The 22,470-nt window shown below is 39.6% G+C and overlaps 4 protein-coding genes across 6 annotated transcripts; 2 read left to right on the forward strand and 2 right to left on the reverse strand.

The window, feature by feature from the left end:
- Positions 1–301: 301 nt before the first annotated feature.
- On the reverse strand, positions 302–1,747 carry LOC131667766 (putative uncharacterized protein DDB_G0285495). Of its 2 annotated transcripts, XM_058941437.1 has the most exons (4): positions 1,720–1,743; positions 1,574–1,592; positions 1,280–1,444; positions 302–1,204 (listed from the first exon to the last, which is right to left on the reverse strand). In XM_058941437.1, the coding sequence occupies exons 2-4, from the start codon at positions 1,574–1,576 to the stop codon at positions 500–502; spliced, it is 873 nt and encodes a 290-aa protein (XP_058797420.1). In that variant the 5' UTR covers positions 1,577–1,592; positions 1,720–1,743; the 3' UTR covers positions 302–499. The 2 variants fall into 2 exon arrangements, with proteins under 2 accessions (XP_058797420.1, XP_058797419.1); XM_058941436.1 differs by having other exon boundaries at positions 1,280–1,747.
- Positions 1,748–2,008: 261 nt separating this feature from the next.
- Positions 2,009–3,208, reverse strand: LOC131667709 (small ribosomal subunit protein bS1m). The gene is made up of 3 exons (XM_058941332.1): positions 2,577–3,208; positions 2,366–2,487; positions 2,009–2,287 (listed from the first exon to the last, which is right to left on the reverse strand). Exons 1-3 carry the CDS (start codon positions 2,886–2,888, stop codon positions 2,107–2,109), a joined length of 615 nt encoding a protein of 204 aa, XP_058797315.1. The 5' UTR covers positions 2,889–3,208; the 3' UTR covers positions 2,009–2,106.
- A 675-nt stretch (positions 3,209–3,883) lies between these two features.
- LOC131667708 (methylcrotonoyl-CoA carboxylase subunit alpha, mitochondrial) lies at positions 3,884–7,794 on the forward strand. The gene is made up of 10 exons (XM_058941331.1): positions 3,884–3,978; positions 4,077–4,146; positions 4,237–4,621; positions 4,691–5,025; positions 5,093–5,389; positions 5,461–5,670; positions 5,744–6,238; positions 6,320–6,505; positions 6,588–6,721; positions 6,802–7,794. The coding sequence occupies exons 1-9, from the start codon at positions 3,941–3,943 to the stop codon at positions 6,693–6,695; spliced, it is 2,124 nt and encodes a 707-aa protein (XP_058797314.1). The 5' UTR covers positions 3,884–3,940; the 3' UTR covers positions 6,696–6,721; positions 6,802–7,794.
- A 4,219-nt stretch (positions 7,795–12,013) lies between these two features.
- LOC131667730 (inactive ubiquitin carboxyl-terminal hydrolase MINDY-4B) lies at positions 12,014–21,136 on the forward strand. Of its 2 annotated transcripts, none has more exons than XM_058941379.1 (9): positions 12,014–12,244; positions 16,437–16,740; positions 16,804–17,011; positions 17,595–17,660; positions 17,728–17,798; positions 18,857–19,007; positions 19,207–19,406; positions 19,466–19,621; positions 19,692–21,136. In XM_058941379.1, the coding sequence occupies exons 1-9, from the start codon at positions 12,103–12,105 to the stop codon at positions 19,735–19,737; spliced, it is 1,344 nt and encodes a 447-aa protein (XP_058797362.1). In that variant the 5' UTR covers positions 12,014–12,102; the 3' UTR covers positions 19,738–21,136. The 2 variants fall into 2 exon arrangements, with proteins under 2 accessions (XP_058797362.1, XP_058797363.1); XM_058941380.1 differs by lacking the exon at positions 12,014–12,244 and adding an exon at positions 16,131–16,381.
- The last annotated feature ends 1,334 nt before the right edge of the window (positions 21,137–22,470 follow it).

Genomic DNA, 22,470 nt, shown 5'->3' on the forward strand with positions numbered 1-22,470 from the left:
TGCTTATATATTGATATTTTGATTGGATAGAAAAATTGCGTGCTATTTTTGTTAACAATTTAACACATTTATTTCGTAAAAACTAAATTAAAACGCTGCTGAGATTCAATTTCTACCGATCAGAGTATTCACCTTTGGGAATTTTTTATTACAGAAAACTAAATATAGTGGAGTTATTGATAAGTTGCTTATAAGGTTCAGTTTTTTCATAACTTTTGTGAGTTAATTTTCATCTCCTAATTTTTATTAATATAACACAATTTTCAAACAAACAAAATTTATTTAAAAATTCTTATCACAGTTACTTTGAGATACTTTATAGTTACAATTACATTCACAATTATTCATTACATCTTCATGTATTGAAAAATATGTTAAATTTTTTCTATAACAATGTTATATTCACAATATTATAAAACTAATTTAGTATTTAGTACATATAATATACATATATATATATATAGTACATACAATTATTTACAAATTGTTATATAGTTCGCTAATATCTTACAGGAGGAGAAAATGTATTATAATTGGCTTTTTTCCCAACAGGTTCATAGTCACAAACTTCAATATCGGATTCTGATGAACTATTTATTTCAACCGTCTCGTTCCTTTGTTTTTGTACATCTAATTCTAAAACTTCATCATCTTCACCTGAGCAAACATCTATTTCAGATTCAATATCATGATCTATTTGTTTAATAGCTATATCTTCATTTCTATGTTCTGGATTATTAGCAGAATTATCTGAATCATTATGATTATTATTTTCTTGATCATTTTCTAATTTACTTATTAAAAAAGCATTTGTCCCTTTATCATAATCATGACTATTAATATCAAGAGATACACTACTGTCATCAACATTTATAAGATCTTCAGGTACTGATTTAGGGGTACGCTCATCATTTGGTTTCAGGATTGAAAGACGATTACTTGATTCATTTTTTGTTAGATTATCATTATTTTCAGATTTTTCTATTATATTATTCACATTTGAGACAGAAATTGATGGGTGTAATGGTGGTACATTTTGTGTTTCCCTGCATTTGTTGTCAATTGTTTCTTTTGAATCTGAATATCCTAATTGAAGTAAAATTTCCTCAGATCTTATTAACTGGATTCGAAAGTTAACAAAAGCCTCAACATTCTGTAAACAGACTTGACACAATTTTCGTGGTAGCTTCATTTCTTGTAGAACCTAAAAAAATTGTAGCTAATGTAAATAAAACGTTTTTATAGAAAAAAGATAATTACAGAATAGGTTTTCAAGTACCTTTTGTCCAGTAATCAATTCAATTGCAGAAGACACTTTCATAGACCATTTTTTGTTGTTAATACTCTGTAAGTCAATTGACTTTATTAATATTTCTTTTTGAAAAATATTATTTTCATTTGTTTCATCTAAAGATCTTCTACAACTTCTGCAAATGTCTGATTCCTGAAATATGGACAAAATCATGAAACATTTGTAAGAAATTTCATGCAAACGATTTTTTAGCTAATTTAATCTTAAATTTTTGTTTGAATCGATATTATAACTGCAACAGTAAAAAAAGTTTGTACAAACCATTTTGGAGTTTTATCTTCTGAAAGAAAATATAATAAAATAAAATAATGATGTGAATAGATTTAGTTTTTACGTAGTCTGCAAGAGTCGGCGAACACGCGAGATTGTTGTTAAACAGAAACCTCATAATACACAGAGAACCTAACCTTTAAGTTTTTACGCATTCTTTTCTTCTTTTACTCAGTTTAGTCTGTTCCATGGAGACTATATGTATGTATGTACATACATTACATGTATATAGACATATATATATGTACATTTATATACATTACATGTATGTATATATAGTAGTATTCTACAGTTCACCATATACGACATCTACAGGACAAGATGTAAAGTAATTCATTGTGATTGATGTCTTTCAAATAAAGGAATTATAAATATAATTGTTACTTAAGTTGTATAGTTTACATAGAACTTGCAATAATACACAGCTTAAACTTGAAAAATTAATGTATTTAATTTTTATTGAACATTGATTAATCTAAAACTATCTTATTTTACGTTTCCATTTCATTTATATATTGCATTCTTCAGACTGCTGTTGCAGTAGATTTATCAACAGTCTTAATTGTTTTTGTTGGACTTGAGACTAAGCCTAGGAGTACACAATCTGCTTCTAGTATAGTTATATCTTTAGTAGATCCTAGGAATCTTGTAGAAAGCTCCAACTCTTTTATTCTCAAACGCACCTTAGCTCCTCTCACATAATCACTAAAATAGAATTTATTTATTAACCAATAAATAAAATAAAATATATATTCATTCACTCTTCTGAACTTATTTAAATACCTATTATTTTTTATTGGTTTAGTACAAACACAGTGAAATTTCCAACCAAAATCTATGTACAGATCATTGTTGACAACTTCAAAAATTTTTCCTATGACAATTTTGCCTTCAGGATCTCCCAGCTGAGAAAAGAAATATTATTTAAAATGAATTAACAAAAAAAATTTTTAGAAAATAGAATTTGATTATGAAGTTATTTTATGAAATTTACATGCATCAAATTAGAATGCCTTAGCAAGCTAGAAAATGATTGACTCTGTTCTGTTTGCTGTTTATATTCTTCTTCTTTGGTATACATAACCTGCTTTGCAAATGCTTTTACAAAATCACTAATTGATGGTGTTTTTTCATTATTATTTTTGTTTTCGTGTGAATTTTCGTGCAAAATTTGTTGAGTGCCAGAACTTTGCGAGGTATCAGTAGGTATTTTATCAGTGGTAAATTTTTTTGTTGCGAACGATATTGGTTTAACGAATTTTTTATTTTTACACGTTTGAATAATTATTCTTTCAAACTTGAACATTTTGAGTCTTAATGTTAAGTGATTTTATGTAAAAATTACAAAAAAATACTTTTCAGCAATTACAATGACAATTCACATCACCACATAGATACATGTTTTACTATACTATACTGATCGAGTAGGTTTCGTTTGATAAGATTTCTTTGAAATCTCCATCCAATTAAAAAAAATAACAATAATAAGGCGTGCGACAGCTTAAACAATTGTTCTCAAGATGCTTTCTCCAAAAAGCCAGTTGCTCTTTTTATAGTAGTTGTTTACAAAAAGTTATTGACAAATTTAAACTATATTGTTGATATTCTCAATGATTATGCAATACTTTTCGGTCAAAGTTGGTTCAGTTTATAAACTTAAAAATAATAAATTTTGCTTTTTAATTTATATTTCAATTAAACAATTAGTATTCACAGAGTTAAAAACAAATATGACTTTCTAACGGATGGAGGAACTCGGCGGAAATTGACGAAAATTGATCCGGAAAAATTATAGAAAAAGTATGCCTGATTAGCAAGGATAGTAAAATTTATTAATAACCCGTATAATTGAGTTTTTGTTATTAAAAGAATTTCTTAAAGTTGAAAACTCCCAGATCAGTATAGTAATTAAATTTGAATATAGCGTTTTCATTCGATTTTTATAGAAATTCAACCAAAATATCACAATTTATTACCATTTGTTCAACAAATAAATATTATTGCTCATATTATCATTACATAGTGACCATTCATACATGTCATGCACATGAAAGATCATTAAGACGAGATTAAACATTATAATATATATATATATATATATATATATATATATATATATATATATATATATATATATATATATATATATATATATATATATCGCATACGTTATGTGTGTACGTAAACTACGTAAGTAAATACGCACATATGTATGTACGATAGGTAGGGGGCCAATGTGTTTTCGTCGATCATCTATATATATATATATATATATATATATGCTTTGGAATAAATTTATCTTTTGCCTTAATTTCGAATTGTAGTAAATTAATTTATATTTTACTCTATTATAAAAATATGTATAGACTAAAACATTTAAAATCACTCATCAAAAAGTAAGTTTTTGATATAAGCTAATTTATTTGAAATTCAATCGATCAATAAAAAAGAATTATCAATCTATGTTACAAATACTTAATTTTATGCTCTCCAGAACAACGTTAACCTATGAAAAACGAACATTTTCAATAAAACTATCAAACTATAATACTAAAATAGATAAGGTAAGGTAATTTTTTGAAATTTTAAAATACAATTGAATTTTTTGAATTTAAACTGATTTTTAATAAAATGTTTGATTAATAAATTTTTAGATTCTTATAGCTAATAGAGGAGAAATAGCATGCCGCATTACAAGAACTGCCAAAAAACTTGGAGTAAAGACTGTAGCAGTTTATAGTGATGTTGACAAGGACTCAATGCATGTTGAGTTGGCCGATGAAGCATATTATATTGGACCAGCTCCTTCAACTAAAAGTTATTTAAGACAAGATAAAATTATAGCCATTGCCAAAAATGCCAAATGTCAAGCCATTCACCCTGGCTATGGGTTTCTATCAGAAAATACAGAATTCGCAGAATTATGCGAAAAACGGAATGTTATTTTCATTGGACCACCTGCTCAAGCTATTAAGGATATGGGAATAAAAAGCACATCAAAATCTATTATGGCTAAAGCTGGAGTACCTATAATTGAAGGTTTCTTTGATATACATTTTTAATGACATTATACAAATGATTTTGGTAATCATAATTCAAATTTTACAGGATACCATGGAGAAGACCAATCTAATGAAACTTTGTTGAAGGTAGCTCAAAAAATTGGTTTTCCTTTGATGATTAAAGCAGTACGAGGTGGTGGAGGCAAAGGAATGAGAATTGCTTTGAAAGAAGTTGAATTTTTCCAAGCATTAGAGTCTGCAAGAACTGAATCTCAAAAATCATTTGGAGATTCAGCTGTACTCTTGGAGCAATACGTTGCTGAACCAAGGCATGTGGAAGTGCAAATTTTTGCTGATAGATACGGGAATGCAGTTCATTTGTTTGAAAGAGATTGTTCTATTCAACGAAGACATCAAAAAGTTATTGAAGAAGCTCCTGCTGTTAGAGTTTTTTTTTTCCATAACTTTCTTTTTATTAAGAGCTTTTTATTTAAATATTTATTTGTAGCCTGGACTTTCAGAAGAGCTTAGAGCAGAACTTGGCATTGCTGCAGTTAAAGCAGCAAAAGCTGTAGGCTATGTTGGTGCTGGCACTGTAGAATTTATAATGGATAGACATACTCAAAAATTTCATTTCATGGAAATGAATACACGTTTACAAGTTGAACATCCAATCACAGAGGCTATAACAGGTACAGATCTCGTTGAATGGCAGTTAAAAGTTGCAGCTGGTGAGAAATTGCCAATGAAACAAGAAGAAATTCGATTAAATGGTCATGCTTTTGAAGCTAGAATTTATGCAGAAGTAATTATGAATATTTAAAATATCAACATTGAAAGCAGAAATCTTTAATTCAAATATATCTTATCTTTTAGGATCCACGAGGTGGATTTTTGCCTGGAGCTGGAAAACTTATACATTTGACTCCTCCATCAATTGCTGAAAATATAAGAGTGGAAACCGGTGTTCGCCAGAATGACGAAGTATCCGTTCATTACGATCCAATGATAGCGAAATTGGTTGTCTGGGGAAAAGATAGAAACGAAGCTTTAAACGTAATAAGATCCAAGCTTTCGGAATATGACGTGAGTTTGGAGAAATATATTCCAATTTGATGACATACACATTTCACAATTCACACTAACATTTAATCTTTAGATTGCAGGCTTGGAGACAAATGTTGAATTTTTAAAAGATCTTTGTTTGCACCCGAAATTTCGCAACGGCGAAGTTCATACCGGATTCATAGAGGAAAATTATGAATCATTATTCCCTAAATTACAAGTTCCAAATCGAATTTTAGCTGAAGGTGCTCTAGGTTTAATTTTATACGAAGAGATGAGCTCTTTAAAGAATACTATTACAACTGCCGATCCTGTTAATCCTTTTGTCGTGGAAACTAGGGCAAGGTTGAATCATTTCTTAAACAGACACATTGATTTTCATATTGGAGAAGAAAAACATTTTGTTGATATAAAATACACTGAACCTGATGTGTATTTCATGAGAACTAATGATCTTGGACCTTGGAGGATCGTCAGTGGCACCTTGAGAAAGCAAGGGAATTCTTTAGAGTTAAAATCGGACATTGACGGCGTTATTCAAAAGTCACGAATTGTAAAAGTTGGCAACGAAATTTACTTGTTTACCAACGTAAAATTTGTTTCTACTTTGATTTCTTTTAAAAATAAAACGTTTGAGAAACGTTAAACATAATAAATATTAATCTTTTAGGATCGCAAGTGGCGATTGACTATACCATCACCTGACTATGTAAAAGAATTATCAGATCAAGATAACACAACTTCTGGTTCAGCTGTTAGTCCAATGCCAGGGATTGTGGATAAAATAATGGTGAAAAGGGGAGATAAAGTAAAAGCTGGTGATCCATTACTCGTCATCGTCGCAATGAAAATGGAGGTACATTCATGATTTATAAAGTATTGGAATTGTATTCAATTTTGATACGTGCAATTTTCGAATAATTGTTTTTAACTTGTAGCACTTGATTAAAGCAACATCTGACGGAATAATAGATGATATTTTATGCAAAGTAGGAGAGAATGTTGGCAAAAATAAGCTTCTGGTCAAGTTCGAAAGTGATTTTTAAATATTTGTTATGGTGGTATAATCAGCGTAGATATCTTTTTATTCATTTACTACGCGATATGTTATAAAAGAGCAATTATTTTTTTAAATATTTTATTTTTTTACAGTATATAACAATGAAAGTAAAAATATTATCTACAAAGGCTGGTATTTAATGGGCATTCCGAAAAATATGATAGTAATTAAATGTACAAGCATTGTTTACTACGAAATGTAATTAATAAATCACGTTATTCGTTAAACTAACCATCCTCTGTTCGAAAAGAAGAAAACTAGGCATGCGATCGTTACACACCCCGGTCGTATAATGTACTTAAGTGTGTGTAAATACTGTAAGTACTACTTGTCAAAGTCGTAATAATCCGTTAAGACAAGAGATAACAACATAAGAGCCGGCAGTGATATCCTTTTCTTTTTGCGAAGTCAGTTTATATTTTATAGCATGTGCTTTACTACTGAATGAGTAAATCTTTTTGTTTTATGTTTTAATTATCAATTTTAAAACATTCGCATTTGAATCGTTCTAGAGATTATCATACTTCTTTGACCTTGACAAATTTTATAATGTCTGTGCTTCATAAAAGATAAACCCTATCAAGCTATTAGTTAAATGTTTCGTTTGATTTAAGTCTTGATTGTATTTAGGCAAGCACAATCATGTAAAATAAATGTTGAGAAAAATAGTATTGCAAGTATAGTGACCTAGTCATTTGATATTTAAATATTAAAAAGCTTAACTGTACAATTGCGACTCGCACGAGTGTCACGCTTGGCACGATAAACGTGCTCGCCACACTCCCCGCTCCCTGCCACCCTTGCTTCCCCCCTCTCTGCTTCATGTAGCTTTCGCGCCCTGGTACCTGCCGCTCGCGACGCCACAATCCTGCACGCTCGATGCTAGCTTTTCTCCATTTTCTCAGCTCTCGACCTTCTCCAAATTTACTTTTTCCTTTGGTATACTTACATTACGATGATACGCTTATCTCAACTCCTGCGACTCGTGAATTTGTTCTTTCCCAATGCATTTTGCCATGTTTGCGTGCGAGTTCGATAAGACTAAAGTTTTTTAGAATTCTAGCTGTGATCGAGATCACTTGCATTGTATTTCATTATACGACTTGAACAAATCTATGTAATTAAGGCAAGCTTAAATGCACTTGAAATATACTAAAATAAAGCCAGTAAATGTGTCCAATTGATGAAACGCTGATTGAAGCTTGTTCTTAAGTAGACACATATCAAATCAAACAGTCAATATCGCCTGGCTGTACTCGGCATGCAAGCGCGAGTCAGATGTATTTCTATTTAAACCCTAAATGTAATTGTAACGCATTGCATTTGAACATTACTTGAAACTTGTAAGGTTGTCAGCTAAACTGAAGAAACGGAGAGCGGGAGGAAAGTAATATGGAGAATTAATAAATGGCATGTCGTAAAATAAGCTCACGCGGATCGAGTAGAAGACGGCACGACGTTTAGATGAAGATAAGAGCTGGCGCAGCTGGTTGGCGGGCGCGAAGCTTCGAAGGCAGCTAGGCCAGAAGGTCGAAGCGATTTACCGGGAGGAAGGCGCGAGCCACGATACTTTCGTGACGGATACTCAATTTCACTTTTCTCCCCTGTCTTTATTTGGGCGTCTTTGTTTCGCTTCGAGTTGGCATTACTATCCCTACCAGCGCGTGCGGCAGCGATCGTGGAGCTCCGCGAGTGCTCGGCGCGCTTGAACCGGCTGTCGCGAGTCCGGCGCGCCGGAGCTCAGCCTCTCGGACACGACGGTTCGGCTACAGCGAGCGCTGCTCAATTCTTGGTCTTCTGCTAGACCACCTGCAACGAACCAACGTCACGCTACACGATTTGTCGGTTCTCGATTCTCTGATTACTCTTGGCGATTCGATGCAACGACGTAGCGTGCGCTCCTTCCACTCGAGTGCAGCGTCGACTGCCCTTCAGTCACGAGCGTCCACTGCTGACCAATGTGATCCTGCGAATGCTGCAATGCCAGTTGAAATATAGAAGGCGACGATTTGGCCTATTATGTCTTGTGGTAACTATCGCACTTGAGCAATTTGAAATCAGTTGAGGTAACTGGATGTGTCGTACATCGGTCTACCGACCGTTTGCCTTGCCAGGCCTTTGGCGTACGTGCGTGCATTTGTTCTATCGCTATAAAAGCCTTGCCGGTCGTACATTTCATATTAGCGTATTCCTCCGTCAGGTGCAACGAGTGCGCGCAAAATGACCATGCGAGAGCGTACTCCAGTTTGGGCATACAGTTCGAGCGCATCGCAAGCTCCAATCAAATTAAACTCGTCGTTCGTCCTCTATCGATTTATCGAAGTAGCAGCCTGCAGCTCGTTAGTTGGATGCCAAAGACGAGGCGATTTCTCCGATACAGAACTCTAAGCAAGCTTAATTGCCGAACGCACTCATATTTGCTGCCGTATACTCGGCACGTATACTCAACTCTTGCACTCCAGCCGTTAGACTTGCATTCGTCTATTCTATTCGCTTACACTTGTAATATATAACAGTACTGTGACAATGGGTAATGCGGACAATAGGTAAGACAGAGGCTCAAACGTACATTGCACTTTATGAATTACGATGATTTGAACGAAATTGGCGCGGTAGAGACCATATCAAATATCCACGTTAGAGGAAATAACGAAACAAATACCTATTATGATTTGGAGTAAATAAAAGTTCTAGTCAAGGTTTTTCTTTTTTCAACATTTGAACGCGTCGATTTCAGTAGGAGTTGGGTTAACGAGGAACTCGCAGTAAAAGTAAGAAAAATTCGTAGTCTGTCGCTGTGAAAACGCGTATCTTTCAATTAGGATTAGAACGGGGCTTTGGGAAAAAGAAAAATACGCTGTTTTGCAAGGAAATAGATACACCTTAGTGTAGATTAGAGTAGCGATGGCCGCAATAGAAGACAAAAGTAAAGCGGAGAGAGATGGAGCAACGCGGAGAAGAAGGGGCTGATTTGCCAGGAGATAAGAGATGGTAAAAGCGAAGCGCGACAGGAGAAAGCGGTAGATGTAAAGAGGCGTGTTTTGTGTGTGCTCAGCGGGCGTGCTGAGGGCAATAAGCCGGCGGCGAGCAAGTCCAGCGGCCCATGGAAGCTCAATGCCGTGGCGAGAGCGTTGGCCAACGCGAGCACGGACTCGCGCCAGTATCGATCCAGCTTTGGCGGTAAGTTTGCACGCTTCTGCCCATGCCTCCACGAGCCGCCGCTTAATCGCCAGCTTTTCGCTCGGCCAACCCACTTGCTTCCCTCTTCTCTCGCTCCCTTCCTTATCCTACTTTTGCCCAACGCCGTTCGCCAATTTCCCATCGACGCTTGCAGTCTAGCTGCGCTTCTCAACATTTTACGCTCGATCAACGCCGTGCACAACTATTTCTACGCAACTTTGAACACTTTCATGATGCAAGGAGCTCCACGGCTGAGCCTTAGCGCCGCGGTAACAAGCACACTTACCGTGCAATTAGCTGCCGATCAGCTACTGTAAAATTTCTTTTCTTCCGCTTACTATTTTTAATTGTGGCGGCAATTTCAAAACATTAGTAAAGACTCGGTTCACAATATTTTAGTAGACCTATAAATTCCAGTGAACGTAGCATATTATTCTAAATCAATCCTTTTTCTCAAATATGTCCCATTTTATTGCAACGATCAGAATACTACTTTCATATTACATGTCTAATGTATTTGTAAGTTTTTCTAGTTACATCTACATAATTACTGTCTTCCAATCTTTATATATCTCTCAAGTACAATATCACAATTGAGAATAAGCTTCGTTATACGGAAAACATTTAAAAATGAGTATATTAGAGTAAGGAAAGGACCGTGAATCGATTTCAGCTTATTCGTATATATATATAGACTAGAATTTTGGAAAATCAACGTATAGTTATGTTTTGATCACTTTGCCGTATCGTGTACTGGAAAAGTGATTTTCAAAAGGTCTTGGACAAAATGATTTGGCTGAACGAGCTGAAGTCGATTTCTTTCTCGGCATTAAGATGCCTATCTAAGCTGAACTTTGCAGCGAGAATGAACCATTAGCTTGCTTGTATATCTATGGACGTATGCAGGGACCTTGACATAATATGATATCGGGCCATAGCTGTATGAAACCTGAAATTAAAAAAAAGCAATTTCCGATGATGCGCGCGGTAACCGTATGTACTGCACGATAATCGAAAAAAAGTGCAAGCATTCGCTTCTTAGGTTTCGATGCTATCGTTGCTTGCACTCGATCGGTGGTGGATTTACAATCAGCAAGCAATAATTGTCGATTTTAATTAGTTGGCGTGCATGGATATAGTTGATCTTGTTTTCTCTCCCGTTGAATGGCGTGGACTTGCCAGAGTTCTCAAAGTCAATCAAAGCCCTTGATACTCGCGAAACTTAGCACCATCCGGTAATCGCCTACTTAAGTGAAAATAGAATTGTTCGGTCAATTTCTAGCAACGGGAAAAAATGTGCTCTCTGTCTCGAGAGTGGCACGCAACACCTGTCCACGCTGAATTGCTTCGAAAGAGCAACATTCAACTACGGAATTGACATATATATATAATTATTGTTGAAACGAGGTCTGCACCCGGCAACTCAATAGTTGCAGGCAAGATTTAGCACGGAACTATTAAGAAGCTGACTGGACGTGCAAGTTATTCCGAAAAGAAGCGATCGCATTGGTTGTGACGTGTAGGCTTGTTTGTCTTTGGCACGATATCCGCGGCAAAAGTAGCGCGATTAAGAACTTTGTTCCTGCACGGGCAAATATCGTCGAGATAAGGAGTTTTTACAATTGCGCATGGCAAAAGTGCATCTACAAGAAGAACGGCGAATCAAGATTTGGATAGATCGCGGCGCTGCACCGTGGCTAGCTAATCGATGAGCCGGGCAAGGAGAGAAGATCGGGCTGAAAAGGTTAATCGAAGAGCGCGCCGCGGCGGAATAGGCAGGTGTGCCCGCGCTGGGCTGCTATCGAAGTATCGACGCTTTAACGAGCTCGCGGGCGCAGTTTGCGCGCCTTGGAACAGATAGCGGCGGCCTGGCTCGGGGTCGCACGGCAAAGCTCAGCTGTGCGCGAGCAGCGAGGCTCCGGGGCTCGGCCATCAGCCGCGAGGCAGCGAGAGACTCGGGCTATATAGAGAAGGCCGCGGGTGGGGCGCGCGCCACTTGTGCGATTACGCCGATTCATGCATGCGAGCACGTGCCGATAGAGCCTCGCAACGTTGCCTGGGCTCGCGGTTCGCCTGCGAGCCGTAACGGCGAGGGCCAACGCCGAGAGCGCTAGCCGCCTCAGTCCATGCAACGCGCGCGCTGGAGACTCCGCCCGCCTCGGATCCGGTTCTGCTGCGATTCGGCAAGCATGTAATCGCGCATCGGCTCGCCCATGGACGAGCTCGCGGCGAGTCTCGCGGACGAGCGACCGCCGCCGACGCCTCCGCCGCTGCCCGTTGCCGGCTTGCCCCGGACGCTCATCTGCCGGCCGGCCGAGCTGCGCCGCGAGAAGCCTACCTATCTCCGAGACCGAGGTACGCAGCGCCTTGCGCCGCATTGGCTCTCCTTCGATTGCTTGCCCCGTTCTCAGCCAGCTCTCGTTGTTCCATTGCTGCCTTACCGCCGCCGCCGCCGCCGCCGCCGTTGCCGCCGCCGTTCTTTCTCCCTCTCTCTGTTATTTTGTTCCCTAGCAATGCTTTTTTTCGATTTTTTGCCGTCAGCAGCAACTTCTAGCCGCTCATTTTTTCCTATTCTTGTATCAACGTACTTACGTCCGTTGGCCCTCGAGCCACGCGCTACTTGCAGTCGATTAAAAGCGCGACGCTGCTGCTGTGCTTTCGGTCAGCTTCGACGGCATTTCTCGCAATGAATGGAGTTGTAGACGCTGAAAGTAACTATCATTCTTTCGCTTCTACTATAGATTGCCTTGTTCCCGAAAGCTTCGAGCGAGCTTTTACTGAAAATACAGCGATGTTTATCGGCTATCGGTACCATCTGGGAAGACGCTCGTTGCGTTTTCAATCATACGCACTCGTCACGCATCTTCATTCTTTCCGCACGATACGCGCGATGTTCGTTTCTTAGTCACGGCTCGAGACATGCCATCTTCCTATACTAGCTCCTTCCAGCATAGCAGCTAACTGTTCACACGAAAGATTCGCATTAAATACGCTAATCAATCCGTTCATAACGCGATCCAACATGTTCACTTTCGAGCGAGCTATCGCCGCTGATTTTCATTCACCATCCCTGAGTTGATTTTAATTTTGCTACATGTCACGTCTATGACAATTTTACGAAATCGACTTTCGTTATATGCTAAATGTAACAGTGTCTCGGCGATACGCTTTTCAAAGAGAGTGTTGTGAAATACTTTAAATCGGATCGACAAAGTGAAGCATGAAACGTTTCACTCCATCTTTATGTCATGCATCCTTGCTTCGCAAATTATTCGATCGCTTACAAAGAAGGTAATTTTTTTCTCGATCTTATTTCATTTCTATTTTTCAATATATTTCATCGGATTGTTAATAGCGCAATCACTGTTTCGACCTATACTGAGTAGATTCTAATAAACTCGACGTTTTGATGGATGTCGTTGCCAGTCAAAGTTTTCTCGTATTTCAATGTCAATCTGCATCAGCGGAAACAAGTCAGCCTCAGCTTTATGAATGTTTCTGTTCGGGGAATGCATCGATTTGAAAATATGTCGGAAAACTTTAACAATTGATACCTTGTGTAACGAGTACAAAAAGACAAGGTTAAACAAGCGTTTTTACAGCTGTACGCGAAGCCTTGAAGCTCATAAAACTTGATGAGTAAAAGACAGCTTGCGAGGCGAAGAAAGTAATATTCGTGCTTGAACTGTCGACTAGGGTAGCGCATTGAGAATTTGACGCCTAAAACCTAATCGTTCATGTATTATCACGTGTCGAAATTCGCAAATCTATTTTAGAAAAGCCTTATTCGGTGACTATTCCAAGTTGATTATTTTTTCAATATATCAAATTAATTTTTTTACGTGTAATTTCTTTCAACATTCTATAGAATTTATATGATTTCTTCAATTTTAATTTTTATTAAATTTAAACTTTGAAGTTATATCAAATTAAGTTTAATTGTTCCAATAAACGAAGCACATACAGAACATTTCTGTAATCTATAATAGATAAATTAATTAATTTATATACGAATTCCTTCTCTTACGATCGATAAAATATACAATATAAATGTTTTTTTAACTTCATGACGATGTTCAGTCAGCGTTAAATACTCGGTCTATGGCCTGATTAAAATAAATAATTAATAATTATCCCTATTATTTATATGTTAAATAAGTAATTTTTTCATATATCTGACAACCATTTACAAAATTAAATATATAAAATAAATATAAAATATTTTTTTCTTCATTAATATATAATTAACGGGATCGTTAATACATAATTAAAATAAATAATTGATATCAATTTATAGATAATGTTAGATAGTCAATAAAATAGATTGCACGCTTGTACTTTAAATGCAGCTTCACGTATTGAATGCTATGTCAATGAACTGACGGTGCACTTACTATGTCAGTGTTTGTTGCGAAAAGTGAAAAGTTTGGCTTTTGCATAATTTCATCTCTTGCACATCAAGTCAAATAAGTTTCTGAAAATTATTGCGTGAGATAAAAGTACTTTTATTAATTATCTTTAGGCTTCGATTTTTTCATATTTTTAGAAGTTCTGATTGATTATCGTGTGCGCCTTTTTAGGCAATTGTGATATAATAAAAGTTATCGAATTCTTCATATGCTCCAATAACTATAGAGAACCGAAGATAATGCATATAAATATATTAGGAATATAACTTTGTAGAATTTGAAAAGAACCTGAAATCTAGTATTAACAATAGTAATAAAAATATCTATATTTTACGCGTTTAGATTCTTGGGATTGATCTACCGGAGATTTGACGATTTCAGCATATCGTTTTTCATTCTTCCGATAAATTGTTCGCGATTCCAATTTGTTTCTTCATCTCTAAATAAATTTTTCAATGAATATCTTTCAATAAATTTTAATAAAGTGCTCAGGTTATAACGATTTCATTTGCCATTTCTATTTGTTTTTTGTTCTGCCTATCCTTCTTGGACTTTTAGGGTATCTTTCTCACTATCATAGTGTAGTAGACATTCCTCCCTTTTCAATACTCGATTCTTTTTGCTCTGTACCTTTGACCATCAAGATGCATCGACCTAGCTCATTCCAAAATAGTCGTTATTCACATATATTTAGTTCCTGGTGTAAACTTCCTATAGACAACCGGAGGACGTCACCCCACCTTCATCTCTCATTACTGGACGAACAACTTAAGGTCGGTTTCGGAACCACTATGGCTATGTTAACTTTATACATATCTGCTTTTTTGAAAAGACATTATTGGTATCCACCGTAAATCGAATCCAGACCTCCTCCGTTTAGGAATCCTGCGTTTTATTCATTAAGCTACCACTACTTTCCACTTTAATTAAATAAATTCGGTTAATTTAATTCTTTGAAAACAGGGCCAATCTAGATCATATTTTTCGAGAAGATACGTTTGCAATATTTAGGTTTCAAAGTTTGATTAGGAAAAGTGGGCAATTATTGCCTATATCGTACTATGTATTTCGTAAACAAATATTAATAAAAATGAAACGACTTATTTCTACCTTCAATTTTTACAAAAGATGTTCAATAGATAAGACCAATTAGGTGTAAACAGTATCGCATTAAAATCGAAACTTGTTCCAGTATCATCAACGTTATTATATTGTTTCGTATAATTGCTTCTTCTCGACGTTTCTTCCAACGTATAAATTATCTTCCATGATATATCAACTGGAATATGTATATCTATATACAATCATTTGTAACGCAAAGTCCTTGACGATCCCGCATATAATGAGGCGTGTATCCTTGAACAACGAATCTAGTATTTCATACATTCAGATAAAGGTAGCGTTGATACGACGTTTGCCGATTTCCCGCGATATACGTTTCCAACAAGAAAACCTGACTTTTCCAAATTTAGCAATATAGCGTCGCACGTCCTAGCCATGTCTATCGTTCCAAGTGAAATATTAGGGGGAAAAGTGAAAAACGAAGCGAGGAATGAAAACGAGAATTGACAGTAGTAGAGGCTGAAACGTATTTACGGAAAGATGGCAAGTCTCCGAAAAGAGATCGACAGGCGGAGTGAGAAACTTAGAAATGAATTTGTCAGTTTGTCGGAAAGTTTGACAGGCGTCGGTTGTTCCGGGTCGAATTCGAAAACAATCGGAGGTGTCGGTGGCGCACACGCGAATCCACGGTTTCGGCAGGCTGGCGGCGAAGTCGCGCTTGGCTATAAATAGGTCGCGCGGCGCTAGGACGCGCACGGCCGAGGCTCGCCGGCAGTGACACGAGGCGCGCGCGCGCTACGCGGTCGCGCGGAGCGCGCGAGGGCGCGAGGCCGCGTAGCGCTAATGGGCTGCGCGCCGGGCTGCCGCTAGTGCCGCGCCGGCTCGGCCCGCAGTAGCTCGCCGCGGAGCATGAGGCGCGACAGCTCGACGGTGTGCGACGCCTCGCACAGGCTGCTCAGCCTGTCGGCGAGGGCGGCCAAGTGCGCCGCCCTCATGGCCGAGCCGGACGAGCTGCAGCCAGGTGGGCGCCGAGGAGCCGCGGCCGAGTGCGCGCGAGTAACCCGTGCTGCTTGCAGAGCGCGTGCTCTACCCGAGGACCTCGAGGGCGCTGGCCAAGACGCCCGTCGCGGGCGGCACCCCCATCGACGAGCAGACCTGCATGGGCCTGCGCGCGCTGGTCTTCGGCAGCTGCGCCAGTCCGCCCAAGGCCGAGTGGGCGCGCACCGGGCTGACGCTGCGCCCGGCGGGCCAGGGCCTGGGCTTCGGGCTGCGCGCGCCCCGCAACACCACGCGCGGCCTCGTCAGCGCCGTGCAGGCCACCATGCTCAAGCACTTCCTCTTCAGGCTGAGCAAGCAGGAGGCGCTCTGCTCGCCGGACCTGTGCGTGTCGGCCGCCGCCGCCGCCGTCGCCGCTGCCTCGCTCACTGGTCCGCTCGCTTGCAGGCTGCTCAAGCCCAGCTACGACAAGCAGCTGGAGGTGCTGAACGCCTCGTTGGCCGAGATCGTCTGGCGCTGCGCCGGGGGCTTCGCGGCGCAGGGCGCCGGCTGCACCGCCGGCCTCTGCCTGCCCAGGGCCGTGGTCGCGCTGCCGCAGGACACCCCCTACCTGCAGCACAGCGTGCAATACTTTCAGGATGGGCTGACGGAGACTGTACGTCGGTTTGCCATCTCGAAATGTTGTTAGCGATACCGGCGCTCGAGTTGCAGAGTCGGTCTTTTTCCGAGTCTCGCGTCTCTTGTTTTTCTCGCTTCTTCTTTTATGGAAACAGCAGCCGCGGAGACTCGCATCGAGCCCTCTCTCGACTCGACCGCGCTCTGATCCAACGGTAAGTATAAGCCGATCCGACACCGATTTTCAGCCGCTCGACACGTTCTTTTTGCGTAATAACAAATAACTGAACGGCGCTCCTCACCTGTCTTGCTAAGACGACGGATGTTATTTCACCTCGATATAGTGGCAAACTCCTTTGCGAAGTGCACTCTGTATGCTCGTTAACTCCTACCAACGATTTCACCCAGTTCATTTCTGAGCACTTAATTGATGTGGCAAGTAGCCAAATGTATGAAGGTGAGAACCAAAGGTTAAGGCGTGAACAAAGTTTTTGCAAGTCGATACAAGCTCCATTCTTGTCGACGCGTTCTTTCCGCGTAATATTGCGTATTCCCACTTTCCCGTCCTAAAAGCAAGAAAAGAAGAAAACAACAATTTCATTTCCAAAACCTGAATTTTACAGCTACATTTATTTGAATTCACTACCTTGGAAGATTTAGAAATCTTTATTAAACGATATTTATACTTGGTATGTATTGATTATTTCCGAAACTTTGCATATTGCGTGAATGGACAAATAATATAAATTCTTGCAGTTCCAAGACGAAGGAGGTCCTGGAGCTCAATTACTTTTATACAGTGCTATATTATCCCGAGGATTATCCAAGTACGTTATCTTCGCCTCGTATCGAATAAATTATTTCTGATTTTAGTAATATTCGGTAAATAATAATGAAACAGCATTACAAGAACTATGACATAGATTATACTTCTTTAGAAGTTTGAAAAGTTCAAGTAATTCGAGCCACAGCTCGGCCAAGCCAGAACTGGCTCAAACGCGAACTTTCGTAAAAAATACATTGAAAATATCTACAGTGATCGTATAACTTCGACAAATCAATTAGATCGTATACTTCAAATAAATATTCACAACTGTATACTTAGTAAATCTAAATAGTTTTGATGCTCGAATGCTCAGATAATGGTCTGCTCGAGATAATGGTCAGGTGCTCGAAAGCTCGGGTCAAGTCGAGCCGTTGAGCTTTTGCACAATTCTATAAATTGACAAATTTTGTATTTAGACTCGCAACGCAATGCAACATTGATAACGACATTACAAAATTTGCGTGATGTAATGTCGTTAAAGTAAAGTATAGAAATTCTGTCGACTGTAGTATGCGCCGCAAAACATGTAAGTGTAGTGTGTATATTTACATTGCAACCTAAATAAAACAATTTATTATCGTGTCAACTGCATAGTTGCTAAAAGATTGAAATATTCCCATGAGATTACTTATAATTCCATTGATGAATGTTGTAAAAAAACCGCGAGTCATGACGTTACTGTTCATTGCTGTTACAGATGGTCGGACTTAAAAGTAAGATTCGGGCGCTGTAAAATATTGGATTGAAAGCTTGAAAATACTTACAATTATTCGTAACATAAATTATTCAAAAAATGTGTAACGGTGTTATATCAATATTACGATATTTTTAGCAGCGTATTAGTTGATATCGCTGTTTTTTTTGTTAAAAAAGCAAACAATAGCATTCGACTGCGTCTATCATCGATCAATAATTAATCGTCAAAAGAGCTAAAAAATATTTCGAACGTCGATAATTTGATAAATGATTAGAAGTAATGCTGTGGAAAGTTTGTAGATTCGTCACGTAGCTCGCAGAGTGAAAATTGGTAAAATCATAAATAATGAAAAATATTTGCAGAGTTCGCAACGACTTGGAAGATCCAAGAGCATCGATTCTTGGCGGATCTCCCGAAGAAGGTCCGATAAGCCTGGTGTTGCTTGCGATCACTGGGCGAGCATCGCCCCACGTTCACAATGGCGTAGTGCACGTCGGAGACGAAAACACATACGTTGGTATTTTGACTATTTACGCAGCGCGAAAGGCAACTTGATTGTCGGTCGTGCAAATGACGCGAGGTGCAGAGCTCAAATCTAACGCAATGAGAAAGCTGGGCGGTCGAATTTGCATAATATCAGACTAACGAATGCAGATGGCTCGAGGGCGGGGAGCACTATCCAAATAATGAGCGCAATTCCGAAAATTCCCAGGCCATACCGCAATGGGGCGTGTTGGTGCGCAGCGAGATCGGTTTCCTCATCCACGAGGGCGACGGCCAGGCGAACAAGGTGCCGGGTTCCCGGCTGAAGACGCCCAGCCTGCCGATCTGGGTGTCGCTGTGCCTCGGCCACCACGGGGTCCTGTTCAACACCAACAGAGAGCTGCTGCGCAATTATCACGCCGAGAGACGGTAAGACCGAGCAGAGCCAGCCAGGCCTCGCTACTCTACTCGCTTGACCTTGGGCCCAGGTTCGACCTGCAATACTACACCTGCGGCGGCAGTCACGCCACGCTCACCGTGGACACGCGCGCCCGCGAGAGCGCGTCTGGCATCGAGGGCGCCGGCGCAGCCAGAGACACCGTCGACATTGCCGCGACGCCCCTCGAGAAGCTCATACACAGCAAGTAAGCGCGCGTCAACGGCTGTCGGCGACAATCTCATTGAATGACGCCGTTTCACGTGCTCGCTGCTAAGGTGGCAGGACGCGCAGATCCAGTGGAGCGGAACACCGGTGCTGTGATGAGAAAGCTCTCGCAGCTGGTCCCTTTCGTTCGCCTCGAGTCGCCCTCGCCGAGAGCTGCTATTGTTGCCGTGTCGCAGCGAATCGCCGGCATCCGATCTGATTCTAGATGACGCCTACGAGTGTGCTTCGCCCAATTGCCAGTTACCAGACTCCGATTCAATATCGCATTCGCCGTTATGATTTAAGCTTGCGGCAGCAATCTTCTTCTCGGCTCACCACCACTTTTACCGGAGCGCCGCTCGGAACAAATCGTTGCGATTGTTCCCAGTGAAAGCGATCTGCTTCGCAATCATTAAACGCCATTTCCACCAATGATACTTTACTTTTACCAAGTTTATAATGCTGAATAATGACTTTCGCAGAGATATTCTTTGCAAATCTCAATTGCTTCGCACCGCTACGTTGCATAACTGTCCATTCGCGTTTATTATCGCGGTGCTTGTAGCAGTCGTGCAATTGTGCCTCGGTATTATTGTCGGAATCATGTTCAAATGATAATTGTACGTGTATGTGTCCGTAAAATATTGCTAGACAATTACCAAAGTATACGTTACAAGTACAAAACTCTCGAGTAAAAGCTTGATATAGAGACTCGGCATGCTATATATAATTATAATTATACAGCTGATAAATGATTAACTTTCTAGAAATGGAAAACCATATGAAGTTTAAAAAATTGAGTATAGGTGTTATAATTAGAGTCTATTGTTAAAGGCAGCATTTAAAATAATTCACTTGTAATTGCACTTGTAATCACAAGCGGCGAAAAGTTTCGCTGTAAATATGTTCCATGTCTCGATGTTGTTGTATTGGCAAATGTAAGTGACAATCTTTTTCGTGCGAATCGAGCTAAAAATGTCTGCAGATGGGTGTTTCGCTTCTTAAGTATTTCCCAAATTTACCTGTGCGCCATGATTTTATTTTCCATACATGTATAAAGATACAAAATAAATCAAGCGTTTTGCTGCCTTCTTTCTGCATACAGAAAACTCTCTACAATAGATTTTTCCGCAGCTCGAATAAAGCGGAGTTCATTGATCCGCAAGCAAACACGGCAATCATTCTCTTGCAACTATAATGTTATCGATTTGCAGCTGAGCGCGTCCCGCACTTCCTGTCAAGTGCAGCAACGTCTTTTGTAAACTACGCGTCACGTCATTCTGCAGCTATTGCGCTGGATTTTGACCCGATTTTAATCTGCTCCTAATGGCATTGCACCTATCAGAAATAAACACCGCCTTCTCAGTTCATTTTTGCCAAGTATTTCTAAATATTTTAAAAATAATTGTCCAATTGTCGTCTAGATATTTTTTTCAGCATTAGGCAGTATTTTAATGCATTTTCGACAGTTTAGACATTTTGCAAATAACCTGTATACGACCTAATAAAAGAGTGAGACGCCAAGTCACATGTAAAATGAATTTTTATGTATCCTGTCGTACAAATAGACGAAATCATAGACGTCGTTGTTATTTCCGTCGAAGTACCTTGTAACTATCGTTGTTGGTCGACTAGCCCGCGAGTAAGTCAGATTGAAGTGCCACGTCAAGATCTACTAAAAGCATAGCAGCAGTCGTCGAGCATTGGAGCAGTCGACGAGACAAATGGAAATAAATAGCATCGAGTCGTATCGTAAGCTAGGCTCCGTGAGAACTGGGCTATTCGCAGTGCTTTGCAATTATACGGCCGTGAAAAGTCCACGACAGATATGTATAGAGTCGCCAGTGGCGGGTGATCCGACTCGCGCCATTAGCCCGTGAAATGGTTGTACGCCCAGTGCGAGCCGTGAGAAGTGCAAGGCGATGCGCCTCGCGATGAAAGGAAACGCGTTTCTTGCTCCCGCTGCCATCGCCGATTTGTCTCTCTCTTTCTCTCTCTCTCTCTCTCTCTCTCGCTCTTCGGATCTTTTTATCTTCTTTCTCTCTTTGCTTTGCAGCTTTTATTGCGAATTTACTCTTTGCTTGACGGCGTTCAGGCACTCGCTTTGTACAGCTTTTTTCATTCTGATTTTAATCAGCTCGATTTCAACGATACTGGCCGATGACTTTTACGCTCAAATGAACATTGCACGCCATTGATTTTTTTATGCATGATTCCAATGTCAATTATTATGGTGCACAAAGACGTGGACTCGATACGACAAATTCGACAGACCATGTGGAAATAAGACGATCGAACATATGGCAGTGCTCTTGAAGATCGTCCAGAGCGTCCCACAAGATTGGTGTATTCGTCAGCAGTGGCTCGTATATCAAGTCGTTTAGCCAGTTGGAGCTTGTCCACACCCTCGGCCATGCAGCTGTTTTTACAATGCAGGAGCTACAATCCGAGAGTACCATCAGGTTCTCTTGTTCGACTACTCGTGTTGGATCTTGCACCTTATCAGCGTAATCTCATCATCTTGTCGCTTCATTTCAGTATTGGTCATCTTGCAGACAGTCGCAGTATTTCGACTCGCACCTTCATACTGATCTGCTCCAGGGCCACGATGTACTCGTAGTGCACCGGCTGCACCTCAGGATTACCTTTGCAGGACCATCTTGTTCCAGAACTGCGCTTTCCGTTTTTCAAATTCTTTTCTATTTAAATTTCTATGACAACTTTTCTTCCAACAAACATATCATCGACCGCTTTCTTTTTGCGGTTTCTTCATTACTAACGTTTGTGCCAATTGAATTGCCACGCACTGGTCTACTTAGCTTTCAATTTTTCGTATTTTCACTCAGAATT

The sequence above is a fragment of the Phymastichus coffea genome, unplaced genomic scaffold, assembly GCF_024137745.1.
Source record: "Phymastichus coffea isolate CEN01 unplaced genomic scaffold, Cenicafe_Pcof_1.1 PCOF00070, whole genome shotgun sequence".
NCBI lineage: Eukaryota > Metazoa > Arthropoda > Insecta > Hymenoptera > Eulophidae > Phymastichus > Phymastichus coffea.

Bases quoted from the DNA above. Each gene is read 5' to 3' on its own strand.
- LOC131667766 (XM_058941436.1), bottom strand. From the start codon at position 1,465: ATGATTTTGTCCATATTTCAGGAATCAGACATTTGCAGAAGTTGTAGA. The intron at 1,205-1,279 runs GTACTTGAAAAC...CAATTTTTTTAG, and splicing joins AATTGATTACTGGACAAAAG to GTTCTACAAGAAATGAAGCT.
- LOC131667709 (XM_058941332.1), bottom strand. From the start codon at position 2,888: ATGTTCAAGTTTGAAAGAATAATTATTCAAACGTGTAAAAATAAAAAA. The intron at 2,488-2,576 runs GTAAATTTCATA...TTCTTTTCTCAG, and splicing joins GGCATTCTAATTTGATGCAT to CTGGGAGATCCTGAAGGCAA. The intron at 2,288-2,365 runs GTATTTAAATAA...ATTCTATTTTAG, and splicing joins AAACCAATAAAAAATAATAG to TGATTATGTGAGAGGAGCTA.
- LOC131667708 (XM_058941331.1), top strand. From the start codon at position 3,941: ATGTATAGACTAAAACATTTAAAATCACTCATCAAAAA. The intron at 3,979-4,076 runs GTAAGTTTTTGA...TATGCTCTCCAG, and splicing joins TTAAAATCACTCATCAAAAA to AACAACGTTAACCTATGAAA. The intron at 5,390-5,460 runs GTAATTATGAAT...CTTATCTTTTAG, and splicing joins AAGCTAGAATTTATGCAGAA to GATCCACGAGGTGGATTTTT.
- LOC131667730 (XM_058941379.1), top strand. From the start codon at position 12,103: ATGGACGAGCTCGCGGCGAGTCTCGCGGACGAGCGACCGCCGCCGACG. The intron at 17,799-18,856 runs GTACGTTATCTT...AAATATTTGCAG, and splicing joins TTATCCCGAGGATTATCCAA to AGTTCGCAACGACTTGGAAG. The intron at 19,622-19,691 runs GTAAGCGCGCGT...CTCGCTGCTAAG, and splicing joins GAGAAGCTCATACACAGCAA to GTGGCAGGACGCGCAGATCC.